This window comes from Anolis carolinensis, chromosome 4 (assembly GCF_035594765.1).
Source record: "Anolis carolinensis isolate JA03-04 chromosome 4, rAnoCar3.1.pri, whole genome shotgun sequence".
NCBI lineage: Eukaryota > Metazoa > Chordata > Lepidosauria > Squamata > Dactyloidae > Anolis > Anolis carolinensis.
The window spans coordinates 177,696,522-177,723,916 of record NC_085844.1 but is presented as its reverse complement, the minus strand read 5'-3'; the positions used below and the strand labels follow the sequence as shown (position 1 = coordinate 177,723,916).

The 27,395-nt window shown below is 38.3% G+C and overlaps 1 protein-coding gene and 1 non-coding gene across 2 annotated transcripts in view; both read right to left on the bottom strand.

The window, feature by feature from the left end:
- Positions 1–27,395, bottom strand: part of eps15 (epidermal growth factor receptor pathway substrate 15) — a 94,918-nt gene that overhangs the window by 31,949 nt on the left and 35,574 nt on the right. The window contains exons 6-14 of the mRNA XM_003220282.4: positions 25,984–26,046; positions 25,036–25,161; positions 23,590–23,649; positions 22,094–22,294; positions 21,861–22,006; positions 18,761–18,917; positions 16,547–16,632; positions 7,008–7,080; positions 4,528–4,689 (exon numbers count right to left, since the gene is read on the bottom strand). Coding sequence (XP_003220330.3) covers positions 4,528–4,689; positions 7,008–7,080; positions 16,547–16,632; positions 18,761–18,917; positions 21,861–22,006; positions 22,094–22,294; positions 23,590–23,649; positions 25,036–25,161; positions 25,984–26,046 — 1,074 coding nt within the window. The remainder of the gene's footprint in view (positions 1–4,527; positions 4,690–7,007; positions 7,081–16,546; positions 16,633–18,760; positions 18,918–21,860; positions 22,007–22,093; positions 22,295–23,589; positions 23,650–25,035; positions 25,162–25,983; positions 26,047–27,395) is intronic.
- LOC134299048 (U2 spliceosomal RNA) lies at positions 22,691–22,879 on the bottom strand. Its single transcript, XR_010006204.1, has one exon. It is a non-coding gene; the product is annotated as a U2 spliceosomal RNA (small nuclear RNA).

The window sequence follows — 27,395 nt, the reverse complement described above, 5'->3', positions numbered from 1 at the left end:
CGAAGGTTTGTCTCTAAGAATTCCCTGAGAGCTTCTTGCTCTGGTTCAGTCAGGGAGTAGAGATGCCCTCGCGGGATCGGGGCCCCCTCCACCAAGTCAATGGCACAGTCATAAGGTCTATGTGGGGGTAATTTTTCGGCTTCTTTCTCATTGAATACATCCCAATACTCGGAGTACTTCTTTGGCAAGGTGATGATGGGCTCGGAGTCTGTGGCATGGCATACCTTGGCTACGAGGCAATGGTTTTGGCAGTACGGTGAAGCAAACTGCAGTTCTCTGTTGGACCAGGAGATGTTAGGGTCGTGGAGTGTCAGCCATGGAATTCCCAAAATCACAGGGAAATGGGGAACCTCGGTAACAAAGAAGGAAATCTCTTCCATATGTTCCCTTATCCACATCCTGGTGGGTTCCGACCACTGGCTTACGGGGCCCGTCTTGAGGGGACGGCCGTCTATGGCTTGCACCACACGGGCATTCTTGAAATCATGATATTGTAATCCCAGAGAGTCGGCATACTCTCTATCGATGAAATTGTTGGTAGCTCCAGAGTCTATCATGGCGTGGATCATGACGGGTCCCCTTTTTGCTGACCATAATGTGACCACGAGAAGGAACAGGACCCCGGTTGGCGGCTCTTGGATGGATTTTTTGACCGGGTTGGCGAGCCTCTCTACACCCGGTCGTTGGCTTCCCCCGCCGGCTGTGTGCCAGTCGGCTCAGACGCCTTCGACTCCGTGGAGGACGCCGCCGCAAGACGGGCGGCAGGCTTCCCTTTGGCTGGGCACTCTCTGGCGAAGTGGCCCCCGTTCCCGCAGTACCAGCAGAGGTTCAAGCGTTGACGACGGGCCTTCTCGGCGGCATCTAGTCTGGGACGCACATTGCCCAACTGCATCGGCACCTCCTCGCCTCCTCTGGGGTATGGGGTTGGCGGCGGGGGTCTCCACACCGGACGTGGCTGAACACTGGCGGGAGCGGGGGGTTTTGCCCCGGCTCTACCGCCCTGGCCTCGAACCCATTGTTTCCTGTTGGCAATCATGACTTCAGCCCGTAAACATTGATCAATGAGTGCCTCGAGGGTCTGGGGAGGATCCACCTTGGAGATTTCTTCCAGCATTTCAATGTTGAGACCCTCCCGAAATTGTCCTCTGAGGGCTACATCGTTCCAGCCGGTGTTGTGGGCCAGCACGCGGAACTCGGCTATGTACTGAGACATGGGTCTGTCTCCTTGAAGGAGGCGCCGGAGTTTGTGACCGGCTGCCTCCAAATTGTCCTCGATTCCCCAGGTCTCCTTAAGGTGATCCAAGAAGCGTTGTGCTGAACTTAGGTGGGGGGAGGCTTGATCAAACAGGGCCGTCGCCCAGCTAGCCGCTGGTCCGTCTAGAAGACTGTAGACCCACGCCACCTTGATGTCTTCTTGGGGAAACTCGGCATCACGGGCCTCTAGATAAGCTTGACATTGGCGGCGGAAAACATGAACCTTAGCAGCTTCTCCAGAAAACTTGGTAGGCAACGCCATGGCCGGGAGGCGAACTCCGCGCTCCCTCAACCCTTTTATTTCTCCATCCTGCGCGTTGAGTCTGTCACGGATGCGGTCCACTTCGTCCTTGCTGATGGTGTAGCTGAGCGGCTGTCCAGCCGGCGCGGCTCCGGTAGACATCCTGGCCTCGGTTAGTTGGTGCTTATGGGTGGCGGAGTCAAACTGTCACGACCCAGGCGGCAGAGGCACCAATAACCATACACAGAGGCCAGAATCTAACTAATATCTTTATTGAAGGAATATATAAAGTTAATAAAAACAAGTATAGAAAATAGTCCAGAATTAGACCCTTCAGGAAAGGTCAGAATTAGTCCAAAAAAGCAATGTCCAATAAGAAATATTAAGGTCCAAAGTTGTAATCCAATAACCGAAACACTCACTTTGCCAAGCAAAGTGAGGGGAGATGACAAGGTCCTTAGTCCATAAAACTTGAGCGTGGCTAGGAAATAACTTGATACTTGAAACAAGGCTTGAACGTGGAACAAGGTAACTAAGAACAAGAACAAGGTCCGTGGAATAACTTGGTAAAATCCGTGAAACAAGGCAAGGATTAGTCCTGGGAAACAAGGCAAAGTCCGTAGGTAAACAAAGGCTGGGAAGCAAGGCGAAGGCTGGATAGCAAGGCAAGGCTTGAGCTGAAGCGAGGCTTGAATCGGAGCGCGTTGTCCAGACACAACTCGCTCCGTAGGCTGACGAATTGACTCCGCGAAGTTGCTACGCGGGCAAAACACCTATATAGAGTCCAACTTTCTCACCAAAGCGGTTCTCTGGGAATCAGAAACGAAAGCTAAACTCTGAGACCAGATGTTAAACTCCTTAAAGATTCTCACGAGAACCAATGTTAATTGGCAACATTCTTAGCTGCTATCCTCGCACTCCTGCGCGAAGCTGAATCCAAACTTCTCTGTTGTTTACAAAACTCCCGGCGCAAGAACACGGGAGAAGTAGGCTCTGGGGTTGTTTGACATACTTCTGGGGCACAACTTTCTTGCAGGTGCAAGGTTTCCAGATCTGCCTGGGAAGGATCTGGCTGAGAGGAATCCAGTTCAGACTGGGAAGGTAAAAAACCCAAGTTTTCATCTTCATCAGGGATTACAATGTCCTGAGCAGGACTACAAGGCCCATGGTTCATCACAGAAACAAGCAATGGGAACAAATAACTTTTTTAAAGTCATTTTCCACCCATTGTGGCAAATCATTGCCTGCTCTTACCATAAAGTACTATGAACATTACAACTGAACCATTTCAGTCACTTTGCAAATCTGAAGATTATTAGATTTAATTATTTAACTACTGCAAGACATTTCTCCTTTGCTTTTGTATTTACACCTAGTTACTTTAGAAACAGAAATTATTTCTGCAAGTTAAGAGTCAAAAGCATAAAATGCAAGAATTTTAGACTAAGGTTATTCAGATACATCAGTTTAATTGATTATGACCATAGTTACAATGGAAAGATTTTCACAGAATTCCCATGGAACCTAACAGGTATGCAGCAAAATGATTTTTGGATGGCACAGACTAAGGACAGGTATCATGAGGTCCTCAAGATGTGGCTGGAATGCAAATTCTAGCAGTCCTAGCCATCATGTGGATGACAAATGATGAGAACTGCAGTCAAGAACGTTCGAAGAGCCACACAATTCCCATCCATGGCACAGAGACCCACTGACTAACATAGTTACTAGAGTCATATTTTATTTATTTATTTATTATTTAAACTTATATGCCGCCACTCCCCTAGGGCTCGGGGCGGCTTACAAGAAAGGCTAAAATCTAACAATTTAAAAACATATTTAAAATATCTTTTTTAAAAAAATCTCAAAAACACTCCCCCAGGGCTCGGAGTGGCTTACAAAAACAGCTAAAATCTAAGCAATTTAAAAACAGCAATAGCAGAGATCAAAAGCCTGCCGAAACAGGTGTGTCTTACATGCCCTGCGGAAGACTGATAAGTCCCGCAGGGCACGAACTTCAGGTGGCAGAGTGTTCCAGAGTGATGGCGCCACTGATGTAAAAGCTCTACGTCTAGTTGCTGTTAGGTGCAAGGTCTTAAAACTGGGAACTTCCAAAAGATCTTGGTCCTCTGAACGGAGGGATCTCTGGGGTTGGTAGGGGGTGAGGCGGTCCCTCAGGTACATTGGCCCTAGACCATGTAAGGCCTTAAAGGTAAGCACCATCACTTTGAAAGTGATCCGGTGCTCAATTGGTAACCAGTGCAGCTGTAGTAGGATTGGTGTTATATTACATCTCATCGGGACTCCCGCAAGAAGTCGAGCAGCTGCATTTTGTACCAACTTGAGCTTCCGGATCACCGACAAAGGAAGGCCAATGTAGAGGGCATTACAGTAGTCCAGTCTTGGGATGACCGTGGCCTGGATCACCGTAGCTAGGTCGTCCCTTGACAGATAGGGGGCCAGCCGTCTAGCCTGCCGCAGGTGAAAGAAGGCGGTTCTACTAATGGCGGAGACCTGGGCTTCCATCGTCAGCAGAGGGTCCAAAAGGATTCCTAGACTCTTTACCAATGATGACGGGCGTAGCGCCTCGCCATCCAAGGTAGGCAACTGGATATCCCCACTGCCCGGTTGACCCAGCCATAAGATCTCCATCTTTGCTGGATTCACCTTCAACCTGCTGGCACGCAGCCATCCAGTAACAGCCTCGAGGCATTGATGAAAGTTATCAGGTACAGAGTCCGGTCGGCCTTCCATCTTTTTGTAGTGAGATTATAGTGAGATTGTCTATTTCTGCTTTGGCTTATATTCATTCATTTTACTCCTGCATTTCAGCTCATACATGTATAGTTCTCAAACCAGGACAAAAAGCAAAATCACCATCTTAAAATACATTTGCTAATCTTTAGCCAGTAATTCTTCGCATTCTCCTATTTCAGCTGCTTTCTTTTCCTGATAAAGAACACAATACTATGGTTCCAGGGAAGAGATACCTAAAATGAGCAGGTTTTCACAAATGAGTTGCCAAGGCTTACCAAATCAACCTCTTCAGCACATTTCTGCCGGATAGTGTTAAGCTGCTCTTCCAGCTTGGCTTTTTCTTCATCAAGACCATTAAGGGTTTCTTCTGCTTCCTCTTTCTGAGCCAACAGCTTTTGCAAATTATTGTTCTCCCTCTTTACTTCATCCTGAAGATCCTGATATTTTTAAAAAGCAAAAGCAAACATTTCATGAATTCCTTTCTAATGAAAAGTATATATAGATAAAATATTATATAGCAGATTTAAAGCCTTTTAATGTAAACAGAACACTGAAAAATGAGGAATGGTATGAAAAAAATTCAAGAATATAAAAAGGAAATTTGAAAAAAAAGATCACCGGTAACATGGAAAAAGAAGTTAATTACATTTATAGGACATGCTTTTACCAAGAAAAAAAGGGGGAGGATGTAAAAGGAAATGCAAGACTTTACCATTTCTTGCCAGAAAAATGGTGGCCCAAACAGTTTAGATTGTGAGGCAATGCCCAATATGCAAATGACATAATTCAGATGTATTACCAAATGGCTTGGGACTAAGTCAATGGACTTTGTGTGACCTACAGAAGGCTATTTCAGAGAGATGTGATGTGTTTTTTGCCTTCCGTCTTTTATTATAGAAATTAGCTGGTCATTAAAATATGTATTTATTGTTAGCAGCGTGGGTGTAGTGGTTAGAGTGTTGGGATTTTGGAAATGAGGGTTCAATTCTTTGTTAGACTATGAAAACTAGTATGGTGACCTTGGGAAAGTCAGGCACCCTTGGCCCCAGAAAACCCTGTGGTAAGTTCACCTTGGGGTCATTGTAAGTCAAAAACGACTTGAAGGTACAGAGCATACTGCTTTTCTCCCAATAGTTGAGTCCAATTGCTTTTCTAATTACAGATGGTGGCTCATTGTGAGGTAAAATGCAAAAAAGGAAATATGGATGGGAAGAAACCGTTTGAGCTCACTGAAAACGTTCTCACTTAAAGGAATGGGTGACCTTTATCCCCCCCTCAATTCTTTATTTCCTCTAAAAATCCCATTTGGGGTCATACACTGCCCTGTGGCCACTTCTGTCATGACAGCAGCAAAAACCAAGCAATTATATGCCAAATACATTGGGAGTCCACACCTCATTTTCATAGCATCCCACATCTGAAACCTCCCTGGAAAAACAATTCTACTGGGAAATGATGAGTGCACATACCACTAAGGTTTGTGCAGCAGCTATGGAACCCATTGTGGAGATAGCAGTGCTGGTGACTAGAATATGTATATGGCAAATATAGTCTGGAAAGAGCATATGGCCCACAAACTGTATGGTGCTCATACCTGCCTTAAACCATTCTTACAAGTGGAAGACCTAAAGGAAGGAACCCAACTTATACACAAAGACAACACAAATATATTCAACATCTGTCTCACTTGAAATAAAATGCAAAAAACAGTTCTATATTGGAACAGGACTGCTTACACTGCTAATCTACACATTTAGAGATCCAACACCTTTCCCAGAAAAAAAACCCTGCAGCTTTAGTCTTTCCATGTAGAGGAATACAACATTCAACAATATAGGATACAGGAAGAACTCTCCTAAATCCTAGGATTCATTTTCCATAAATAAAACCTCAGAATTAGAAAACAAATATGAAATTTCTACAATCAACTACATGGGTTCATACTACATTATGTATTCATACTACAAGGAAACATATTTTAGGAGTGCAGTTTTAGATCCATTCTGCATTTTACATCCAATGTAAAAAATATAAAATCCGTAAATTACATTTAAGCAATCAAAATCAAAATACTTTAGAATGCCTAAAAAGCCTTTTATTACTATATACTATATAGTAATAGTAATAACAAACCTTCTCACAAAATGAGCAACAGCTTTGTGTATGATACTGCTTTAATTTTCAATCAGAAAACAACAGTGTTACTAACAAAAAGGTTGATGAAAAATGACATCTAAAAATTAATTCCAACCAGAAAAAATCTTTATCAGGCAGATTGCTTTTTTAAAACTGCTTTTGTTCAGTATGTAGAAATTTAGATGTTCAAAGGTTTACTTCAATCATGGCATGGATCAGAGAATTCCTTAAAAGCATACGTGCAGTTCTATGATCACTTACGCATGGGCAATTTCAATTAGGACAAATGGCCTTTAAGTCTTAAAAAACTACAAACAGTATGCAGCCTTAATAGATATATGAGGAAATGTAGGCACTTATCTTTCTCAAACAAAATTCTGAATGTGTTACACTGCATGATGCTTACATTCTAATACATTGTATCCTATGAGCATATAGCCAGGATAAAATGTCACATTTTCACAGCCAAGTTTCAGTTCCTAAAGCTTATATTATAATACAGGTATTACTTTGTATAGAAATCCTTCCAGTGTACTTGCTAGAGGGCACTTCCTTTACTGAGATATATTTTTCGATATGCTCTAACACAGCCAAAGTCCCAAATTCAAATAGCAATTACCTGGACTTCACTTTTCCTCCGTTCGATCGTGTCTTCTTTCTCTTTAAGATCCTGCTCCACTGTTTTCTTTTCCCTAGATGACCAGCAAACAATGCAAGAATATTTAAGAACATCCGCCACACCAGGTACTGTTATCCAGCCTCCTAAGCCAGAGTCTCCTTTTAAATGCATAATAGAACGTTAAATTGACAGGAGACTGTTTTTGTTCTCTTTCTGTATAAAATAAATGTTCTGCATATGGTAAGTACTAAAACACAAAAGACATCCCTCTCCCAAACATGGGTAGGTAGAAATAACAGCTATTTTTAAAGGGGGGGGGGGGTGAGAGAATCAATGAAAGACTGTCTTCAGTGATCTCACTGTTGCTATGGAGCAACTGTCTGGTAAAAAGGGGGAGGGATTGCATCAGCTCCCTTCTGTTTAACCCTCTTTAAACCAGAGCTGTTGTAAATGTGATCTTTGCAACTGTCAAGCCAGGAGCCACCATATTGTACCCCCCTCCTAGCATTATAACAACAGTATTGGTACAAACATGAAAAAGGTAAGTACAGCACACCTCTCCCCCACCATTTTGGATGCTTACATCAGATAGGTTCTGGAGTCCCAGGTTGGATTCACGGAGCCACAAGACAGAACTGTACAGCTAACAATACGGGTTTGCATGCTTTTATGCAAGAGCAGCAGAACAATTTACAGCATGCTATAGTATATCCTCAATAGCTCTCATGAGCTACAGCACTAGTGAGACAAGATGTTAAGATGCAGTCTCATTTTCTTCACATATCACACCACAGAATAAGGTTTAAAACAAATTCATTTTCTGACTTTATAAGGGGTCTTTAGATTTTAAAGGTAAGCAATTTGTGATCCTCCAAATGCTGATAGACTGCAACTCCTAGCTTTTTTCCTATTGGCTATATTGCCTGTAGCAGACAGCAAATGCAGTCTAGCATCATCTGTATTGACAGCCGTGCTCTACCCACTCAAGAAATAAATGTAATAACCTTGGATCTCTTTATACATTACAAGGCACACTTTCTATGTTGATATATGGGCTAGTGCCACTGCATTTTAGTAACTTTTTCACTGTAGAATCCACTGAAGGAATTTCACTCTATTATTGCCTACTGGTAAATTGTTGCAATGCTGTTAAAGCTAAATCCTTTAGAAAAACATTTTTAAGCAAGTTTCTTTATACTGTCTGAAATTTCATTCAGATGAACTCTGAGTTAATACAGGAGGAGTATTCCTTATGTAAAATGCTTGGGGTCAGAACTGTTTTGGATTTTGGAATATTTGTGTGTGTGTGTGTGTGTGAAGTATCTGAAGATGGGACCCTAAAAACAAAATTCTGTTTGTATACACTGAATCATCAGATAACAAAAGTGTAATTATCTCAGCCATCTAAGTGGGTAATTTCAGATTTTGGAGTATCTCTGGCTGAGGACATAACACTAAGAATAGTTAAACTCTTAATTTCCTGGTGGGTAATAATAGAGGGAGAAGAAAGTACACCATCCTGTGAGCCATTTCCTAATTTCACAATCACTGCGATGAATACTGAGCTCAATTATGATTATGCAAGGGTAGCAAAACTAACACACAAAATAGCTCTCCACTATTGTTTCTTTCTATGAATGAGAGTCTTCAAAGAGATTTGGTCATAATAGCTCTAGTCAGGTTATTCCAATTTAGGGTTGGCCTTCTTTTTTCCTATGGCCTTCAATGTCATTGAACCTTATTGTCTTTTCCAGGGAACCACATCTTCTCATTATATGTCCAAAGTACAATACAATCAATTTACAGTGAGGTCAAAATGCAAGGGCAGGAAAGAACAGTTAATGTTTTACTTCTTTTTTAAAAGAAAGTTAGCTATTGAACATTTCTTTCATTTTTTTGGTATCATATACATACAGTGGTGATCTCAAACCATTTGCACCATTGTTGTAACACTTCTCTTATTTAGAGACCACCAGCATTACGCAATATTTCCAAATAATGAGCCATTCACGACACCAAAAGAGGAAATACAAAACCAGTAAGCATTTGGAAGTAGGCCAAACATGTTAAAATTTTAGGCCTACTCGTCCCTAAATTTCCTGTAGTCCATGTTTATCAATCTCCTCCAAATCTACCAACATGAGGCACAAAACCCCTCAAACCTTCTTGGTAAAAATGTATGCATTTCATTATTCCCGACTGCTAGCTGAGCACACTACAGAATAAAACAAATTAATTTTTCACTTGCCAAAATATTTAAGAGAAAGAAAATCTTAAATGCAGATTTGCATCTGTTGCTATAAATATTTCCTGAAGTATTACTAATGGGTTCTTCGCCAAGACACTATGCTATAAATAGTGAAAGAGATGATTTTGTTTATTATTAGCAAAAGGTGAAATAAATGATGAATAGCAGAAACCAGATAAAGAAACACACTCTAAGGAAGAAAAATTTACCGAATTCTACATTAGTAGTGATAAGCTGGTTGTACTGAGGAAATTAGGAAATATGTGGAAGAAAACTGGGAGTGTAAACTGGAAGAAAAAGATAAGGAGTTATTGGAACAATCTATTAAGAGGAAGGAAATAGAAGACGTTATTAAGAACTTAAAAGCTGGGAAGGCTCCAGGTATGGATGGACTAGGAACAGAATACAGTAGAGTCTCACTTATCCAACACTCGCTTATCCAACATTCTGGATTATCCAACGCATTTTTGTAGTCAATGTTTTCAATACATGGTGATATTTTGGTGCTAAATTCATAAATACAGTAATTACTACATAGCATTACTGTGTATTGAACTACTTTTTCTGTAAAATTTATTTTATAACATGATGTTTTGGTGCTTAATTTGTAAAATCATAAACTAATTTGATGTTTAATAGGCTTTTCCTTAATCTCTCCTTATTATTCAACATATTCGCTTATCCAACGTTCTGCCGGCCCATTTACGTTGGATAAGCGAGACTCTACTGTATTATAAAAGTTTTAGTGAAATATTAATACCAAAATTGTTAGAATTGTATAATGGAATAATGAAAGGAGAGAAAATTCGGGAATCGTGGAGAATGTCACTTATAATATTGATACCAAAACCAGACAAGGATTTAACGGATCCAGGGTCATATAGGCCCATATCGTTAGTAAATCAGAATGCAAAAATATTATCAGCTATAATAGCTAACAGATTAAATAAATGTATGTATAAATACATAAAAATGGACCAATGTGGATTTGTAAAAGGGAGACAAATGTCAAACTTGATAGGGAGAGTAATAAATAAAATATGGAGGGCTCAAAAGGAAAAGTTTAAAGTAGGGATACTAGCATTAGACATATTCAAAGCTTTTGATTGTGTGGAATGGCAGACATTAAAGGAAATTATGAACAAATTTGGAATGGGAATTAGGATAAAAGGATTAATAGAACAATATTATTCAAAAATTCGGCAATAGTAGCGATTAATGATGGAGTGACTAAAGAAATTAAAGTGACAAGGGGAACAAGACAAGGGTGCCCATTATCACCAATTTTGTTCACTATGGTGATTGAACTATTCCCAAATGTAATTAGGAAAGATATAAATCTGGAGGGAGTAGGAACAAATGCAAAACAAAAATTAAGCTTATTTGCTGATGATACATTGTTATGCATAAAAATATGGTGGATAAAATGGATAGGATAAAAGATTATTTGGATACATTTGGAAGTACAACAGGTTTACAAATAAATTGGAATAAATCAGAAATAATGCTATTGAATTACACAAAAAAAGAAGAAAAGGATTTTATAGAACAGAGCAAGATGGGAATAAGAATTAAGAATAAATTAAAATATTTGGGAATAATCATAACCAAGGATTTAAAAGAAATGGAAGAGGAAAATATAATAGCATTAAGGGATAAGGTTAAAAAGCAATTATTAGAATATGAAAATTTAAATTTATCATGGTTCAGGAAAATTGCATTAATAAAAATGAAAATACTTCCAAGGATAAATTTTATATTCAGAATGCTACCACTCCAAATTACGGAAAAAGAATTGAATAAATGGCAGCAAATGATAAACATTTATTGTAATGGTAATAAAAGAAATAGGATAAACAAACAATTATGGTACAGACCGCAAAAGGAAGGAGGATTAGCACTCCCAAACATGAAAACAATATTATGAAGCTAATAGATTAAATTGGTTATTGAAGGAATGATAAACAAGGACGATAAAGAATGGTTAAAAATAGATTCTGAAAAAGTAGAGGAAGAAATACGGAATATATTTTTTAAGGATTTCACAAGAAAGGAAATTAGGGAAATTGGAAACCCGATGTTAAAGAATGTATTAGACATATGGATTAAATGTAAGAAAAAGTTAATACCGGAGGGTTCAAAAATAATTCCAGTTATAATGGAAAGGAATTTCCCAAAAAATTTAAAAAATATAATGGATAAAGTATTAAGGGAAAAAAAACCTAGACAAAATAGGGGACTGGACTAAGAGTGGAATGAAGAAGGAAAAGATAAAGGAGGAATTTGGGGAAACAAAATTGACATAGTTCCATGGTGTTCAGCTAGAGCAATGGTATAAAAATTGGGTAGAAAATAATAAAGAGGAGAAAGAACCTAACCAATTTGAACAAATAGTACAAAATGGAAGGGATACAAATTATTATAAAAAAATTGAAAGTTGTGACGGGTAGAATCTATAGAATATTGGGTGGAATAAAAGAAGGAGAGAGAAAAAATACCACTCTTAAGGAAATATGGGATGAGGAGTTAGAGGTGAAAATAAATGGAATGGAATGGTCACAATTGTGGAAACAAAGGCACTTGAAAAATTTATCAATAAGAGTTAAAGAAAATTATTATAAAATAATTTGGAAATGGTATTTAATGCCATTAAAATGTCAAATATTAATAAAAAACCATCCCAAAAATTGCTGGAGAGGCTGTCAGGAAGTGTGAACATATATACATATGTGGTGGCATTGTAAATATGTAAGGAAATTTTGGTATAAAATATTTAAAGAGATAGAGGATATAATGAACATCAAACTGGAAAGAAGCCCTGGTATTGCATTATTATCATTTTATAATAACAATAAGATGGATAAAAAAGAAAAAGAAGCAATAACAAATTTATTGACAATAGCAAGAATGCTTATAGCAAGGAACTGGAGAAAAGTTCAGATTGAAGAATGGTATAAGGAAGTATGGAAATTGGCAATAAATGATAAGCTAACATGCAAATTAAAAGTTAAAAGAGGGATATGGGAAAAAATGATTTTGAGGATGTATGGGGAACATTTATTGAGAAAGGACTTCAAAAAGGGATGGAGGGCTACTGTCTCAGGAAGAAATGAGATTTTGGTTGGACAATATATAAGAAGTGGCTCAGGGTGGGAGGGGGGGAATACACAGTGGTGAAGAAATATAGATGGACAAATGTTAACATTGTAATAGATATAAATCAACAATAGATATAAAATAATTATGCAAGCATTATATGATACATTATATATCTGCTATGTGATAAAAGTAATTATTGTATGAAAAATTTTAAATTCAATAAAAACTATTTTTTAAAAAAGTAGTGATAAGCTGCTTTAGTTTTACAAGTTATCATATACCTTATATACTTGAATATAAGCCGACCCGAATATAAGCCGAGGCACCTAATTTTACCACAAAAAACTGGGAAAACTTATTGACTAGAGTATAAGCCGAGGGTGGGAAATGCAGCAGCTACTGATAAATTTCAAAAATTAGATACCAATAAAATTATATTAATTGAGGCATCAGTGGGTTAAATGTTTTGAATATTTACAGTATTTCAAAGAAAAACAGTAAACTAACTCTATAAGTGGAAAAGCAACAATAACTTTATAATCATCATCATCATCATCATCATCATCATCAACAGCTTCATTTGTACCCTGCCCTATCTATCTCCCCCTGGGGACTCAGGCCAGCTTCCAACATAGTAACAGGCAAACATATAACGCCTACATAAATAATGCAGAGCTAGATATAGATCTATCATTATATATACTAATTTCACATGTGTATTTCCCCCTGAAACCTTTGCAAATCCTCTCTCTATGTGCATTTTCATCCTGCAATATTTCCAAGCCGAATTTATCAATGTTTATATCTATCTAGACATCTGTGTGTGCGTGTGTGTGTGCGTGCGCACATACGCATTTTCCCTCTGCACTTGCAAACATGTGAGGGTAAAATTCATATAAAATTAATGTATTCATATAGGAACAGATATACAGGTACATGGAAATCTCTAGTTATCTATATTTACATAGGATTTGCAAAGACCTGTAAGCATATGAGGGGGAAATTCATATATTAATGTATTTGTAGGGGGAACATCTATATAAATATTTAGAAGCTTTGGGGCATGCATTTACCCAAGGAAGAAATGCAAGCAAAGCCCCCCTAAAAACAACTTTGTCCCCTTTTCTCCTGCCCTTTCCCACCTCTTTTCTTTCTCCCTTTTTCAAACTCTAAAAGTAGCCAGAAAAGGCTTTTTAAAACTTCTCTCCCCCTCCCAAAAAAGCCCACCTCATTTTTGTTTTCTTAGGAATAAAAAGAAATACACACCTTCTGTTGCTCTCTTTTCCCTCCTTTCCTCCCTTTGGACTCAAATGTTCTTGCAATAATAGTAGTAGTAGTAATAATAATAATAATGATAATAGTAATGAATCATGCAAATTTGCAAGAATATCTTTTTTCCTTCGCCTTCTACCCATGCAATCTGGCTTGCAAGGGTTTTTTCTCTCACAGTCTCCTTTCGCTTTTGAAAACATTCGCTTCTTGTCTCTGTCTCTCTCTCTCTCAAAAAAATAAGATAACCAGCCTGGGAGGAGAAGCGAAGAAGGGAGGTTTTGGAAAAGAAAACATACTGTGGCCTCCAGGCTCCGCTGCTGGCTTGACCTTGACCCGAATATAAGCCGGGGGAGGCTTTTTCAGCTCATAAATAAGGGCTGAAAAACTCGGCTTATCTTCAAGTATATACGGTAACTTGTACTTTGTTTTTCTCCTAAAAATCTGTTTTTATTATGTTAATATTGTCTGCAACAGACATGGGCAAACTTCAGCCCTCCAGGTGTTTTGGACTTCAATTCCCACAATCCATCACAGCCTACCAAAGTTTGCCCATGCCTGGTCTACAAACTCCATCTCTTCCCACAACTTTGAAACCACTTTTGAAGATATAGTATACACCGCATCTGAGTGTTATGAAGTTTAACAGTGTATTTTACCAAAACATTACACAAGTATTACTATCGAAAAACTCATTCATACTGTAAATCGTATTTTCCAAATTAAATATGAAGATTATGTTCCCATACTTCACAGAAAAAGAAGACTTACCTGGAACACGACAAACTATGTATAGTAAGCATACAGTAAGCAAATATATAGTGATGAACATCAAAGCAAAAGATTCCAATATCACACATTTGGAGTTAGAATAAACTGCCTCTAAAACTGGAGCAGTATTACAGATAACGCCTATGATATGCACAGGTTTACTAGCTACCCCTTTTTGGTTGGTGTTGTAACACATGAATTTTGTATTACAAAACAGAATTGGCATTTACAGACACATTTGTACTTTTAAATATATGCAACAGACTTGAATTTAACTGATAGTCCTGTGATTGGATCAGTGTTGCTCAAAGATTTACATTGCAATGTTGGAAAGATGAGCACAGTTCCTTCAACTGAAAAACAGCCCAGGCAATGTTTTCTTTTGACAGTCTCCTACCTAAGTAACTACAGGTCTCTTAAGTCCTCCAGTCTGACTATGGTCTGCTTCCAGCTTGACAACCTAGAGATTTTCTGAGAAAAATACTTCTCTAGGCATTTGTACAACTCTATGGCCAATCTTTGGTAAAAGTTGATCATAAGAGTCACTCTGGAAGAGCTAGAGATTCACTAATGAACTGTTCGCTTGATTTAAAAAATAGCTTTTCTATTTGTTTTTTCCACTTTCTCGAGAGTTCTGTGACCCTAAACCAGGAGAACTACAGTGTTCCCCTGCTACTTTGCAGTTCGCTTTTTGCAGACTCGCTGTTTTGTGGGGAAATGGAGGTATCTTTAAACATTATTTGAATTGTTATGTGGCCTTTCTCCCCCTTGCAAGCCCTGGGGAGCTAGTAAACCCTTCCCTACCAGCGCCTGCTGGGCCCTTGCTCTGGGTCTGTCATGTTGCTCTGGCTGCTTCCCTGCAGCCAGGGAAGGAAGAATGCTGCCCCAACCGGATGAATGAGGGAGGGAGGGTGGGTGAGAGAGTGAAGGCTGGTGGCGGCAGCAAAAGCCTGGAAGAGGCAGCCAGGTCTGGCTTCTGCCTCCGATCCGCCCCCTCTTCCGAGTCCTCCACGTTTCCTGGTGCGGCCCGGTTAAAATTAAAATAGTGTCCCTACTTTGCGGATAATAAATAAATAAATATCATAGAACCCAACACAAAAATTATTGGGGTCTTGGTTTTCAGGTCTGCTCTTGGGGTTATTTGGGATGCCGATTCAGAAAAATGCATTGGATAAACTGCATTAGATCAAGTTTCTTATATATGGTTGAATTTATAAATTTTAATTTTTTGACATGAAATAAATACATTTTGACATAGTGCACACTTTTCATTTAATTTTAAATATGTTTTCTCGTGCTTAAAAGACATTAATTTAAATACAAGCAAACAGTGACCGGTAGGTGGCTTATGTTCTTTATCTCAAAAACTATAGAGCCGATAGGGGAACACTGGTGCCATTTTTGGAATCATCAGGTCTAACATTTGAGGCCCCAAAATGTGTTTTGACCAGAGATGTTATTTTTAGGTGACAGATATAAATACTGGATGCACTCCAGACAGTAGCATGTTTATATGAAATTCAAGCTAAGGAATTATTTAAGTTCAGCTATAGACAGCAGAAAGCATAATTGAAACATGAAAAAAAATTGAAACCATGTGAGTCATTTGGGGCAACTCATGATAACAGGATTATTTACTTTTCATCTGGGTTTCCTGATGCACTTTCTGGTTTTCTCCAAATGCAATTTGCCATGTCAGCTAAGTAGACAATGTACACAGCATCTCAAGCAGGGCTTTAACATAATTTAAGCAACTCAACAAATTAAATTGTTATTAATTCATTAGATTTTTCTGCCAGTGTGGCTTGATTAATATATTGTTTGATGAGTTACTTTAAAGTTTAAAATGGCAATTTAGATAAAATAGCTCATTCTCTGGTAGATTTAATAAGATTAGAAGACCTGAGGAGAAGAATGGAAGGAAGGAAGGAAGGAAGGAAGGAAGGAAGGAAGGAAGGAAGGAAATGTATCTTATGGTTCTGTTCCTAGGCAGTAGAACCCAACAGAAGAATTGTTTGAGAGAAGTTGGAAGAGCCAGGACTGGGAAGAACATGAAGAGGTTTTCCTCACCCATATATTAAATTCACACATACATTAAATGTACTTGCAATTAAATAAAAACATTCAGAACAAATTTTAACAAATCTCTTACCTCTGTAGGTCAACGATTTCATTGCTTAAAGTATCTAATTCTTTGATTGCAGAAAAGTCTGCTACAGGACTTGGTCCCAGTGCATTCTGCAAAATAAACAAGAAAATATGACTTGTCACTGCATTTTACTAAAACTGGCAACTCAAAATGTAGTGAGGTAAACAGAAGAACTAGTATCCTGTCCCTAACGAAAGGGAAGAAAGGTTACATGCTCTTCTCACAGGTAACTGTGCTGTAACTATATGTAAACTGTATGTATTTCCTTGGATCCTATCAGCTTTACAGATTTAGGACAGAATAGAGATTGCAATGGCGAAGTATCTATACTCCATGTCCATACTGTTGAAGAAGGGAAGCAGAAGCAGCATTTGCATAAATTTGCATAGTATTCATTATGTGGTAATTAATTTTGTTGACCATTGTTTTATTGCCTTTATGTCAGAATTTTTCACATGATTATGAGGTCTGTACTAATATGTCACTGCTGAATTTTTTAACATTTCAGCAGATGTAAGGAAGGAAACTTTTAATTTCTAACGGAAGTAGTGAATAGAAAATGAAACTGTTGAAAACATAATTTAGAATATTTTAGGCACTTTTAAAGTTGTATAATTCTACCAGAACGTATGGCACTGCTAAACTTTTCATTCTATTCCTGACAAGGTTGAGAACATTTTCTCACTCAGAAGTACTTCTATCTACTTATAATATCAGCTGCTTAACACTGAATGCAATGACTTATGAGTTATGTTACTCTACAGTAAAGTTTTTCAGATGTTACTGAACTCCAAGCCCAGCATTCTTCATCACTTGCTATGATATCTAGGGCTGATGAGAGTTGTAATCCAACATCTGGGGACTGGGGCACATGATTCCTTATCCCTATGCCTCAGTGTTAAAGCTTCAGACTTCATAAATTATATGACAAGTCAAATGTGTAATTCTGGGACATGAATAATACATCTTACATTAGAATATGTTCATTCCCTAACCACAGATATGGAGAGATTAAAAATACTTGTAAATTAAACATTTCCAGTACCATTTTTAAAATATAGGTATCAGTCAAGCACCATTCTGTATACTTTTCATCTAGAGCAGAGACCTTTGAATGAGAACAGCTATAGGAAAATAGCATGCTACTGTTTCAAAGAATACATGACATGATTGAGACGCTCATTATTAAACAGTTAATATTGGAAAAGTGAATAATCTCTAACCTTGAGATGGCAGATTTAAGAAACTGACAGTATAATAAAGATGTAAAGCAGAATGGTGCAGAATGGAAAATATAGTCCAAACCAGGAAAGACATAGGAGGAAAGCAAACATATAAAATATTAGTAAAGCAAGAAACAAAAGCAGTTTTACCCCCAAAATAATGAAAAAAAATAAAAATAAACTTGCTATTACTGAATTCAAACAAAAAGCAGAATTATTTAAATGCTATTTCTGGGCAAGAAGTTCAGTTTATTCTGGAAAGCTTAGCACAACCAAGAAGAAACCTTCTAGTAACAACAAAACTAGGAGATCTTTATAAGAAGGTCAGATTGTAATCGTTTTTTACATTGCATTTACTGTTCAAATGAGCAATCACTAATGATAAGATTTAGCAATTAATCAAACAGGCATTATTATAGAATATTGTTGTTAAAACAAAGATGTTATGAATCATGCAACTCCTTAACATGAAGATATGACCAAGATGCCAGAAAGCACACACACGCATATATAGGCAGTACTTCCAGACCAGAGATTTCTGTGTATATGCAGAAAGAACCAGTATACAAGAGACCCTTTCCCTTGAGGATAACAACGTGGATAGCTCTGTCCACATCCCTCCACTTTCTAAGAGTAGTACTCCTCTCAAAATTTTAGTAAGTGTCACCCATCCCAGCTATGGTCACACAGCAGTGTCAGATTAACCTGAACATCTCTAAACTTGTAAAGATCTCTGTTTTTAACACATTCCTTTAAACTGTTATTTACTTCATGTAAACATACCACATGTCTGCTTGGTTGGCCAATGTGATGGAGAAAGAATTACCAATAAAGTGAGCAAATGGTACCGAACTCATTCATATATCTACTTCACCATGGACTCTTCTGATGTTGCACAGCCACAGATTTAAGGTATTTTAAAACCTGCACTTTATGCTCTTCTATTTGTGTGGGGTTTTTTTCTCCCATAATAATAAGATGCCCAAAGTGTCACCTTTTGCAGTGTGGCTCGCTCCATTGGAGGGACCATCTCAGCAGTCAGCACCTGAGGAGGATCAATGCCTTTTGTCAGCTTCTGATTGATGAAATGGAAGGCCAAAGCGAACTGTTCCTTGGAAAGTTTGCCACAGTCCTTTGTGTCACAAAGAGCCCTATAAAATCCAAAGAGGGAAGATAAGTTTAAAAACATGTGGCAAGATGGGATTCACTTGCTGTTTTGAAAATAACTTAAAATATACATAACCCCAGCAATTCAGATAATTACATATAGTCGGCCTTCCATATTTGTGGATCTGATTATTCACTGATTTGATTAAAATACTCTTGCTGGGAATCTCTGAGTCCTCCAGTGTGACTCTATGGCAAAAATTGACTACAGAGTTGTGCTGGAGGACACAGAGATTCCTAGAAAGGTGTTCTCTCAGGTAAAATAACACAGCATTTTTTTGTGTTTTTCTCTTTCACTAGAGACCAGTGCCACTAACCCCAGTAAATGTTGAGGGCTGCCTGTAGTTGATATGCTATGTTAAGTGGTTTCAAAGAAGCATCATAGTCATTTCAGGACTGCACAAGAAATAACAGATGATGTCACAGACGTCTAAATATCAATAACCAACATTTTTTATTCTGCTTGGAAAATCTGGGAGATACCTGGAGAGTCATGTTTGGAAAAAGAATTCTGAATGTATATAGATATTGGTTTAATCAAATAAGCTGATATTTACAAGGAAAGATGCATACAGTTCCTCTCTTTATTTATATAAATATAAAAAGCAGTGTTTTCTGCTGCAACAACTTAAACAGATTGTGTTTTCCTTATCAATCTAATAAATCCAAAACAATAGTGTTTCATGCAATAACAGATTAGAGTTAGTAATCAAGAGTTAGACAGGTAAACCAGGAACTGTGCTCGTTATTTACTTTGAAATTTGGCCACAATTGTTGCACTCTACTTTTTCCACAGCTACTTGGGGTTGCTATTTTCACTAAAAAGAACAGGAAACATAGTAGACAGACTACGATTATCAAACCTAATAGCAAACTCTATACAGGACTCATCAGGGGGGTAGCAGGATTAGATAGCTGATGATGATTTATGGACTCAGATGTTTCTATGTCCAATCCTATCAGGCCCACTGAAGATAAAGAAATATGTCTCCTGCAGCTGATGATGGCTCTACTGAAAAGAGCCAGGATGTTCAGCCCTCTTTTGGGGCAGTCACCCATCCTAGCAGTTTATCCCAAATGTTATGTGCAACATAAATGCTGGCATTGTATTTTAAGAAATCCAACATTAAATACTTATTATGTGGGGTGGAGCTAAACTTTCATTTGACTTCCTTTCACATGGTGATTGGTGATCCATGGCAGTGGGCTTAGATTACACTGGATGAGGCTTGAGGATGGGTTGATGGGATTAATTTTTTCTGGAAGAGAACAACGTTTGGTGATAGTGGGAGGAGAGAATTGGTAGTGCCATGTTTAATGGCCAGCAATGGAAGCCTAGATTAGTTCTGCCCCTGCAGCATTGAACCAGCCAGTGTTAAGGAAAACATTTCCGGAACTGTTGACGAGTCCTATTTGAGATTCTCCTGTATTTAAAATCTTAAATTTTCTCTTCTTAAAATCTAGAAAGAGAAAAGGCAGCATATAAACCACAAAATGAGATTTTAAAAACCCTGAAATGAAAGTAATGAATAATCGAACTACAGATAGCCCCCAAGTTAGAAACATCCAACTTACAAATGATTCATAGTTAAGAACGGGGCTGAGACAATAGGAAGTGAAAGAAATCTATCCCTCAGAAGAGAAATTAACTCCTGGAAGAGTTATCATGGGGAAAGAGGGTCTCCACTGAAGCTTTCTCACCAATCCTTGTTTCCAAAACAAACCATTTTTTTTTCAAAATTCAATTATCACAGGAACAGAAAGTGAGGTGAAATCTTCTGAACAGAGGCATAAACAGCAAAACAAACACCACAGTGGTTTTAACCCTTCCCTATGCAATCCAAAGCTAAAGAAAATACTCTTTTGGCTGGAGTTACACCTAAAAATTTACCTGTTCTGGCTTCTATGCAAATTCAACTTAAGAACAAACCTACAAAACCTATCTTGTTTGCAACTTGGGGACTGTATGTACTATGCAACTTCTTAAAAATACAGCCATTCCTTTTTGTATATACAAATTTGTGAATGCATGAATAAATACAGATACCTACAAAGTACTTCAATCTGAAGAATTATCAGTTGATAATGTGAGGACTTCCACTTATCCCCACCTCTGCCACCAATGTGTGGATTTTTTCCTGTCCCAACTGCTATGGCTACCAATTGTACTGACCTCCTAGATGTCCTTGTGATTCCTATGTGTCATCTGATATCCCCACAGCACATCAGTATCTTTGATTAACTGCTGCACCACAGATACCAACGAACTAATGTCTATTATTGATAAAACTCCCATTCAATCTGACCAACTGTCCTACGCCAGTCTTTTCAAAATCTTAGATATTCCATCTGTTACCACTCAATCCCAAAAAAATTCAATTTTCTCACTATTTCCTATGGATCTTTATCTTATTTCATCAAATCACAGAATGATAGAATCATAAAAGTTGGAAGAGACCACAAAGGCCATCCAGTCCAACCCCTTTGCCATGCAGAAATATAGCATCAAAGCACCCCGATAGATGACCATCCAGCCTGTGCTTAAAAACCTCCTTAGAAAGAGACTCCGACACCTTCCAAGGCAGCATATTCCCCTGCCAAACAGCTCTTAGCATCAGGAAGTGCTTCCCAATGTTCAGTGTTTTCCAAAAATTGATCCTGCAGATGTTTTGGCCTTCAACTCCCAGCAGTCCTAGCCAATTTGGCCAACAGTCAGGAACCCTGGGAGTTGAAGTTCCAACATATGGATGACCAAAGTTTGGGAACCATTGCATTATACCATTTAATCACGGCATACATAACTATACTTTATCTTAATATGTCTAATAACTGTAACAGCCATTCCAAAGTACAGATCACAGATAATATCAACATTAAAAAATGTACATTTTCAATTTCCCACAAGTGGAATTAAAAAGACAACTTACCAAATATGTGCTAGTAAGGCAGATGGCAGACCTGTCTTCAAGAATAATTCCCTAGCCTCCACACCAGAGACAAAACCATCCATGTCTTTGTCAGTTTTTAGGAAAATTTCATTGTATTTTATGATTTCTGTAGGTGAGACAACCCACTATGGAAAAAAAGGCAATACACTGGTTGTGCTTTCATAACATTTCATAAATCTGTAGAATAAAACACTGTTCATTGCTAAGTGTACCTGTGCTGATGGTGTCTTGGATGGCAAGGAGCCTACTGGGGGTATGGATTGATGACAGTCTTTGCTGGATGTTGAAGATGGCAACAACTGCAATGCACCTGGGATACTGACACCTTTCCTTTTGGAAGGTGGCACCAATGCTGGAGGCAAGGACATTGGCACAGGTTCTTTTTCAAGAGCGCAATACACCAAGAACATAGCCTGAATGAATGTTTTTGATGACAAAAGATGGAAAGATCATTTGTTTATTATTAAGCAAGCGAAGTTATTAAGTTTCATGCAACAACTAAATAAGATAAGAACTCCAGTACCCCACTTACCCACCTTTTCTGTGTCTAAATATAATTTCTTTAAAGTTTCATGCAGAAAAAAAATTCAATTCCGAGAGGCTATACATTTCATAAAATACCACATCTGAAAAATAAGACTCTGGGATCAAAAATAATAGAAACTTTACTGGTTGAAATTTAGGAGTAGGTAAATGTTTAATCATTCTGTCCCCTTTGAGTTATACATATAAATTAGAGGGAGGACTGTAAGAACACATATTTTCAGCAACAAGGATTTTATTATTTGATTGTTTGTAGAGAGAAAGAGAAGGATTGAACGGGATTTGAAGAAATAATACCAAAACTGTTTGTCAAATTCCTGTCTGGAAATTTCAAACGTATTTTCTGAAACACTGTAAAATTGGGCTATATAATATTCATCTTAGATTAATACGAAATATTTACTTTACAGATTATGATACTACACTTGATCTTAGCCAAAAGGCCGAGAAGCAATGAGAAAAAAATCATTAATTTGTCATATCTATACATACTCTACTTGCCTATTGTTACAAAAATTTTAAAGAAAAATATATTTTTAAACTTTTTTGTACAACATATTTAGGTTACACCTCTTGCATCCCATTTCTAAGATGGTGCTCACTATCTCCAAATTTACAGTGACCTTTAAAAAATAACCATTAAACAAAGGTTAGCTGATCCTGCCTATCAGTCTCTCTATAAAGATGCTCATGGAATGTGTGGCGGTCAATGTAGAATGATATATCCCAAAGTAAACAAAATAGCCAAGTAAAGTGTGAAATATCTCTCTGAAAAGTGAGTTTATTCTGGGAGACTACATCTGTCTTGTGATTAGAACAGTAATCTTTAATTAATTAGCTAAGCTAACTAACTTTTTAAATCAACTCATCAACTGCTGTGGGAAGATAAGAAATACAAGTGATATAGAAATAGGAGTGATTCCAGAGAGACTGAGAATAAGATGGTGAAGCATATGGCTCTCACGTTGCAGGATATATGGAGATGGGCCTTGTTTCTGCAATCATCTGCATGCAAGTTACTAGTAAGTTTTTAAGCCTGGGTCTCTAAATTTACACTACCTTGCAAACCTATTGTTTACAGTTAGCTAGTCTAGCTTATCCTTAACATTAGCTTCTGTAAACACACATAACATTTTGTAGCTGATAAAAACATATGAATACTTACAACTGCAAATTCATCCCGATCCAACATTCCATCATGATCAATGTCACTTAGTTCCCAAACCTAACCAAAACATATAAATATTCAGCAGAAACAGAATACTCCACCCTTCTTTCATCACTATAAAAATATCGATGACAATCTCTATACATTTTACTTTATGAAGAACAGCTTGTCATTCAAATCTTGTTTCTGACCTATCCTCAACCTACAATATCACATAGACTTAAAGGAAAAAATTAGTTTGTTTCAATGTCTTTATTTTTTTCTCTTTCAGTTGTTGCAACAGGTGCTAAATGGTATTTATAATCACAGTCCTGCCAATCATATTATTAGAGATGTGCCACTCATTTGAAGACCAAGGTGCATGCTACTAAGAGCAAGGGTGTCAAACTCATTTTCACTGAGGGGCACATCAGCCATAGGGTTGTTTGTAATGGAAAGACTGTATAAATGCAACGATGTTACCTTGGCATTAAAGGTCTCGCAGGTCACACAAAATGACATGACAGGCTGGATTTGGCCCATAGGCCTTGAGTTTGACACAAGTAGTTCCTTGAATATTTCCCCTTAGACCGGGCCTGTACAACCTATGGCCCTCCAGGCGTTTGGGACTCCAACTCCCAGAAGTCTAGCCAGCTTGTTCAATAGTCAGGAATTCTGGGGGTTAGAGTCCAAAACACCTGGAGGGCCACAAGTGACAATGGGCTGTTTTTAAAAATTAATTGCATTTAATTGAGGCCACAATCAGAAGCAGAACACAAGCAGTTAGGGAACAATTGCTTAACCTGACTGGCTTGGTGTCCTTACCGAGTCTATTGGCAGAAGGAGTGCTGTCTTAGTTGATTTTGTTTGACTGTGGTGTAGAAGAGAATCTTCTCTGCCGCAATGATGAGGAATAATGTGGGATAATCCCCATACTGAGATCGCACAGACTCCAAGTGCAAGAAGTATCCACAATTAGTGGAAAAATACAACAACCCAGTGGAAAAATAGTTTGCCCGGGCATTTTTTTAACCCCACACCTAGTGGTTTAACTGGAATACAGTATTGCTTTTTCTCCTTGACTTTACTGAAATCAATGGATTTAATCACCAAAATATTGTAAGCTGCTTTATGATTTCTGGTATATAAATAAAATATTGTAAGTACTAAGCAAGATTTTTCAGTTGGAATAAGAACCATTCTTTCTGGAGATTTCAGTCATTTAGATTTTACATAGAAACCTTCCAGAGAGGAAGGCAGAGAATTAAGCACATCTTTAGCAGATCTTCCACCTAAACCAGTAGTTCTCCCAGAAATCCTAACAACTGGTAAATTGGGAGTTGTAGGCAAAAAACGTCTGGGGGGCTCAGGTTGAGAACCACTTATTTAAGCTCAGTTACAAGACATCTACAGAATCACACAATATATATGTTTCTGCATTGCTGTGAAGCCGGCCGTTCTTACCCTTCCCAAGACATCAACTGGTAGTTTGGAGTTTAGCAGAACAGGTTTCACTTTATCACCTGACAACAATCCATTCACTGGGACCAGGCTGTCAAAGATAGCATCATACTTGACCTTGTCTTCTACCTGGTTATAGAAACAATATTAAAGCGAAGTATGTAATTGAGAACACTGCTAAAAGCAAATATGACACTTTCAAACAGATGCACATCATGACAGTGCCATGAATAAACAACTGCTGAAAAATCCACCTGGCAGTCAGTAGAATCACAAAGTATGGAAAGACAGTAAGACCACAAACATGAACATACTGCAGTGTGCGAGCAGAGAGATAAGATGGCAAGGCCATAAAAGGGCTATCATTCTCAATAAGAGATTTTTGCTGGATCTTAGAGTAGTTAGGAAGTCAGTGTAAGGATTTAAGGAGATAAATGAGTTTAATTGTAAGGTACTGATGAAAAATAAAGGAGAAAGATGTCACAACAGGAAATAATAAAATAAAATGCTGAAATTGTAAACCTGGGGGAAGGGAACAACATTAATAAGAACTGTTACATAAATCGTAATTTTTCCCTCAGTTTTGATCAGCAGTAACTGATACAATACACAGATCATCAACACATGCTTTCCTAAATATGGTATTCTAGCTAAAAAAAAACAAAAATTACATACAAATATCTGACAGCTGCACAAAGCAAGAAAGCCACACCCACACAATTTTCAAAAACATGACCAGATATCCAAGTTGTGAAAAGTCAATGTGCTTTCTGTGTCAATAAGCAATTACTGGGTCAAAACTAACTACCACAAAGAGGGAGAAACTGGTTATTTTTCTTAAAATGGGTAATGCAAAGAGAGGTCTCTCCCCACTAGAAACCAGTTTAGTACAGCTATCTAGAGAATGATCCCAGAAAACATTCACGTCAGCTAAGGTTTCAATTCACTTACCTTAACAGCCCATGGGATATCAGCTGGCACTCCCCCAGATAGTAAAGGACTACTGGAATCATTCTAGTGAAAAGAGGATTAAAATATGAATTTGAGTTTATAGTTTGTTAACTGCCATCCAGTTCTGGTTATATTCAAATTAATTATTCATTCCTGACACATATATTAAAAAGAGTGCATCCAAATGGTATCATCAACCTTTTCTTAAACAATACATACATGCTGTAAACCAAGTCATCTTAGTTTACCTCTGAAGTCATCCTACAAAAGCCTATGATTAATACTTTGTAATTTTAGCCAAAATTAATCCAACAGCATATTCCCTTTGGGGGAGAAAAACAAGATGAAAATTAAATTACTGTTGGTTTTCAAAGAACAGATAGAGAAATATTAATGGAAGGGGGTAGAGCAAAGCTGCTTGAGTCTCTCTCCTGCCCATTCCCTTATGAGTATAAAAAAGTTTGCTTGACTCCTACAATTGCAGGCTTTAAACCAATTTATGCAAATTTTAAAAAAATAGAGTATGAAACCAGTACATGAAATTAGTACATTATTTTATTTATTTATTTATTTATTTCCGGTATTTCTACCCCGCCCTTCTCCCCTGGGGGACTCAGGGCGGCTTACAAATTGGCAACACAGTGCCATCACATCAACAATACAATACAAAAGGCATTAAAAACTAAAAACATTTGAAACATCATAAAAACCAATATACAATAATAAAACATTACCATGCACCGAGGTAATGTCCTTTCATTCACTAGACCTTGTTAATCCAGAGTCTTAAAAACCGACCGTGCCAAGCTCGAAAGTTCATTCATTGAACGCTTGAGCACACAGCCATGTCTTTAGTTTTTTTCTGAACCCTAGAAAGGAAGGAGCCTGCCGAATGTCACTGGGGAGGGAGTTCCACAGCAGAGGAGCCACCACCGAGAAGGCCCTGTCTCTCGTTCCCACCAGCCGCGCCTGTGAAGCAGGTGGGATCGAGAGCAGGGCCTCCCCGGATGATCTTAAAGTTCTTATGGGCTCATAGGAGGAGATACGTTCGGATAGGTAAATTGGACTGGAGCCATTTAGGGCTTTGCAGGTCAAAACCAGCACTTTGAATTGGGCTCGGTAGCATATCGGCAGCCAATGGAGCTGGCTTAACAGGGGGGTAGTATGCTCCCTGTAGGCCGCTCCCGTTATTAACCTGGCTGCTGCCCGTTGTACTAGCTGGAGCTTCCGGACCATCTTCAAAGGCAGCCCCACATAGAGTGCGTTGCAGTAATCCAAGCGGGATGTAACCAGAGCATGGACCACCGTGGCCAAGTCAGACCTCCCAAGGAACGGGCGCAGCTGGCGCACAAGGCGGAGTTGTGCGAATGCTCCCCTGGCCACCGCCGAGACCTGGGGCTCCAGGCTCAGCT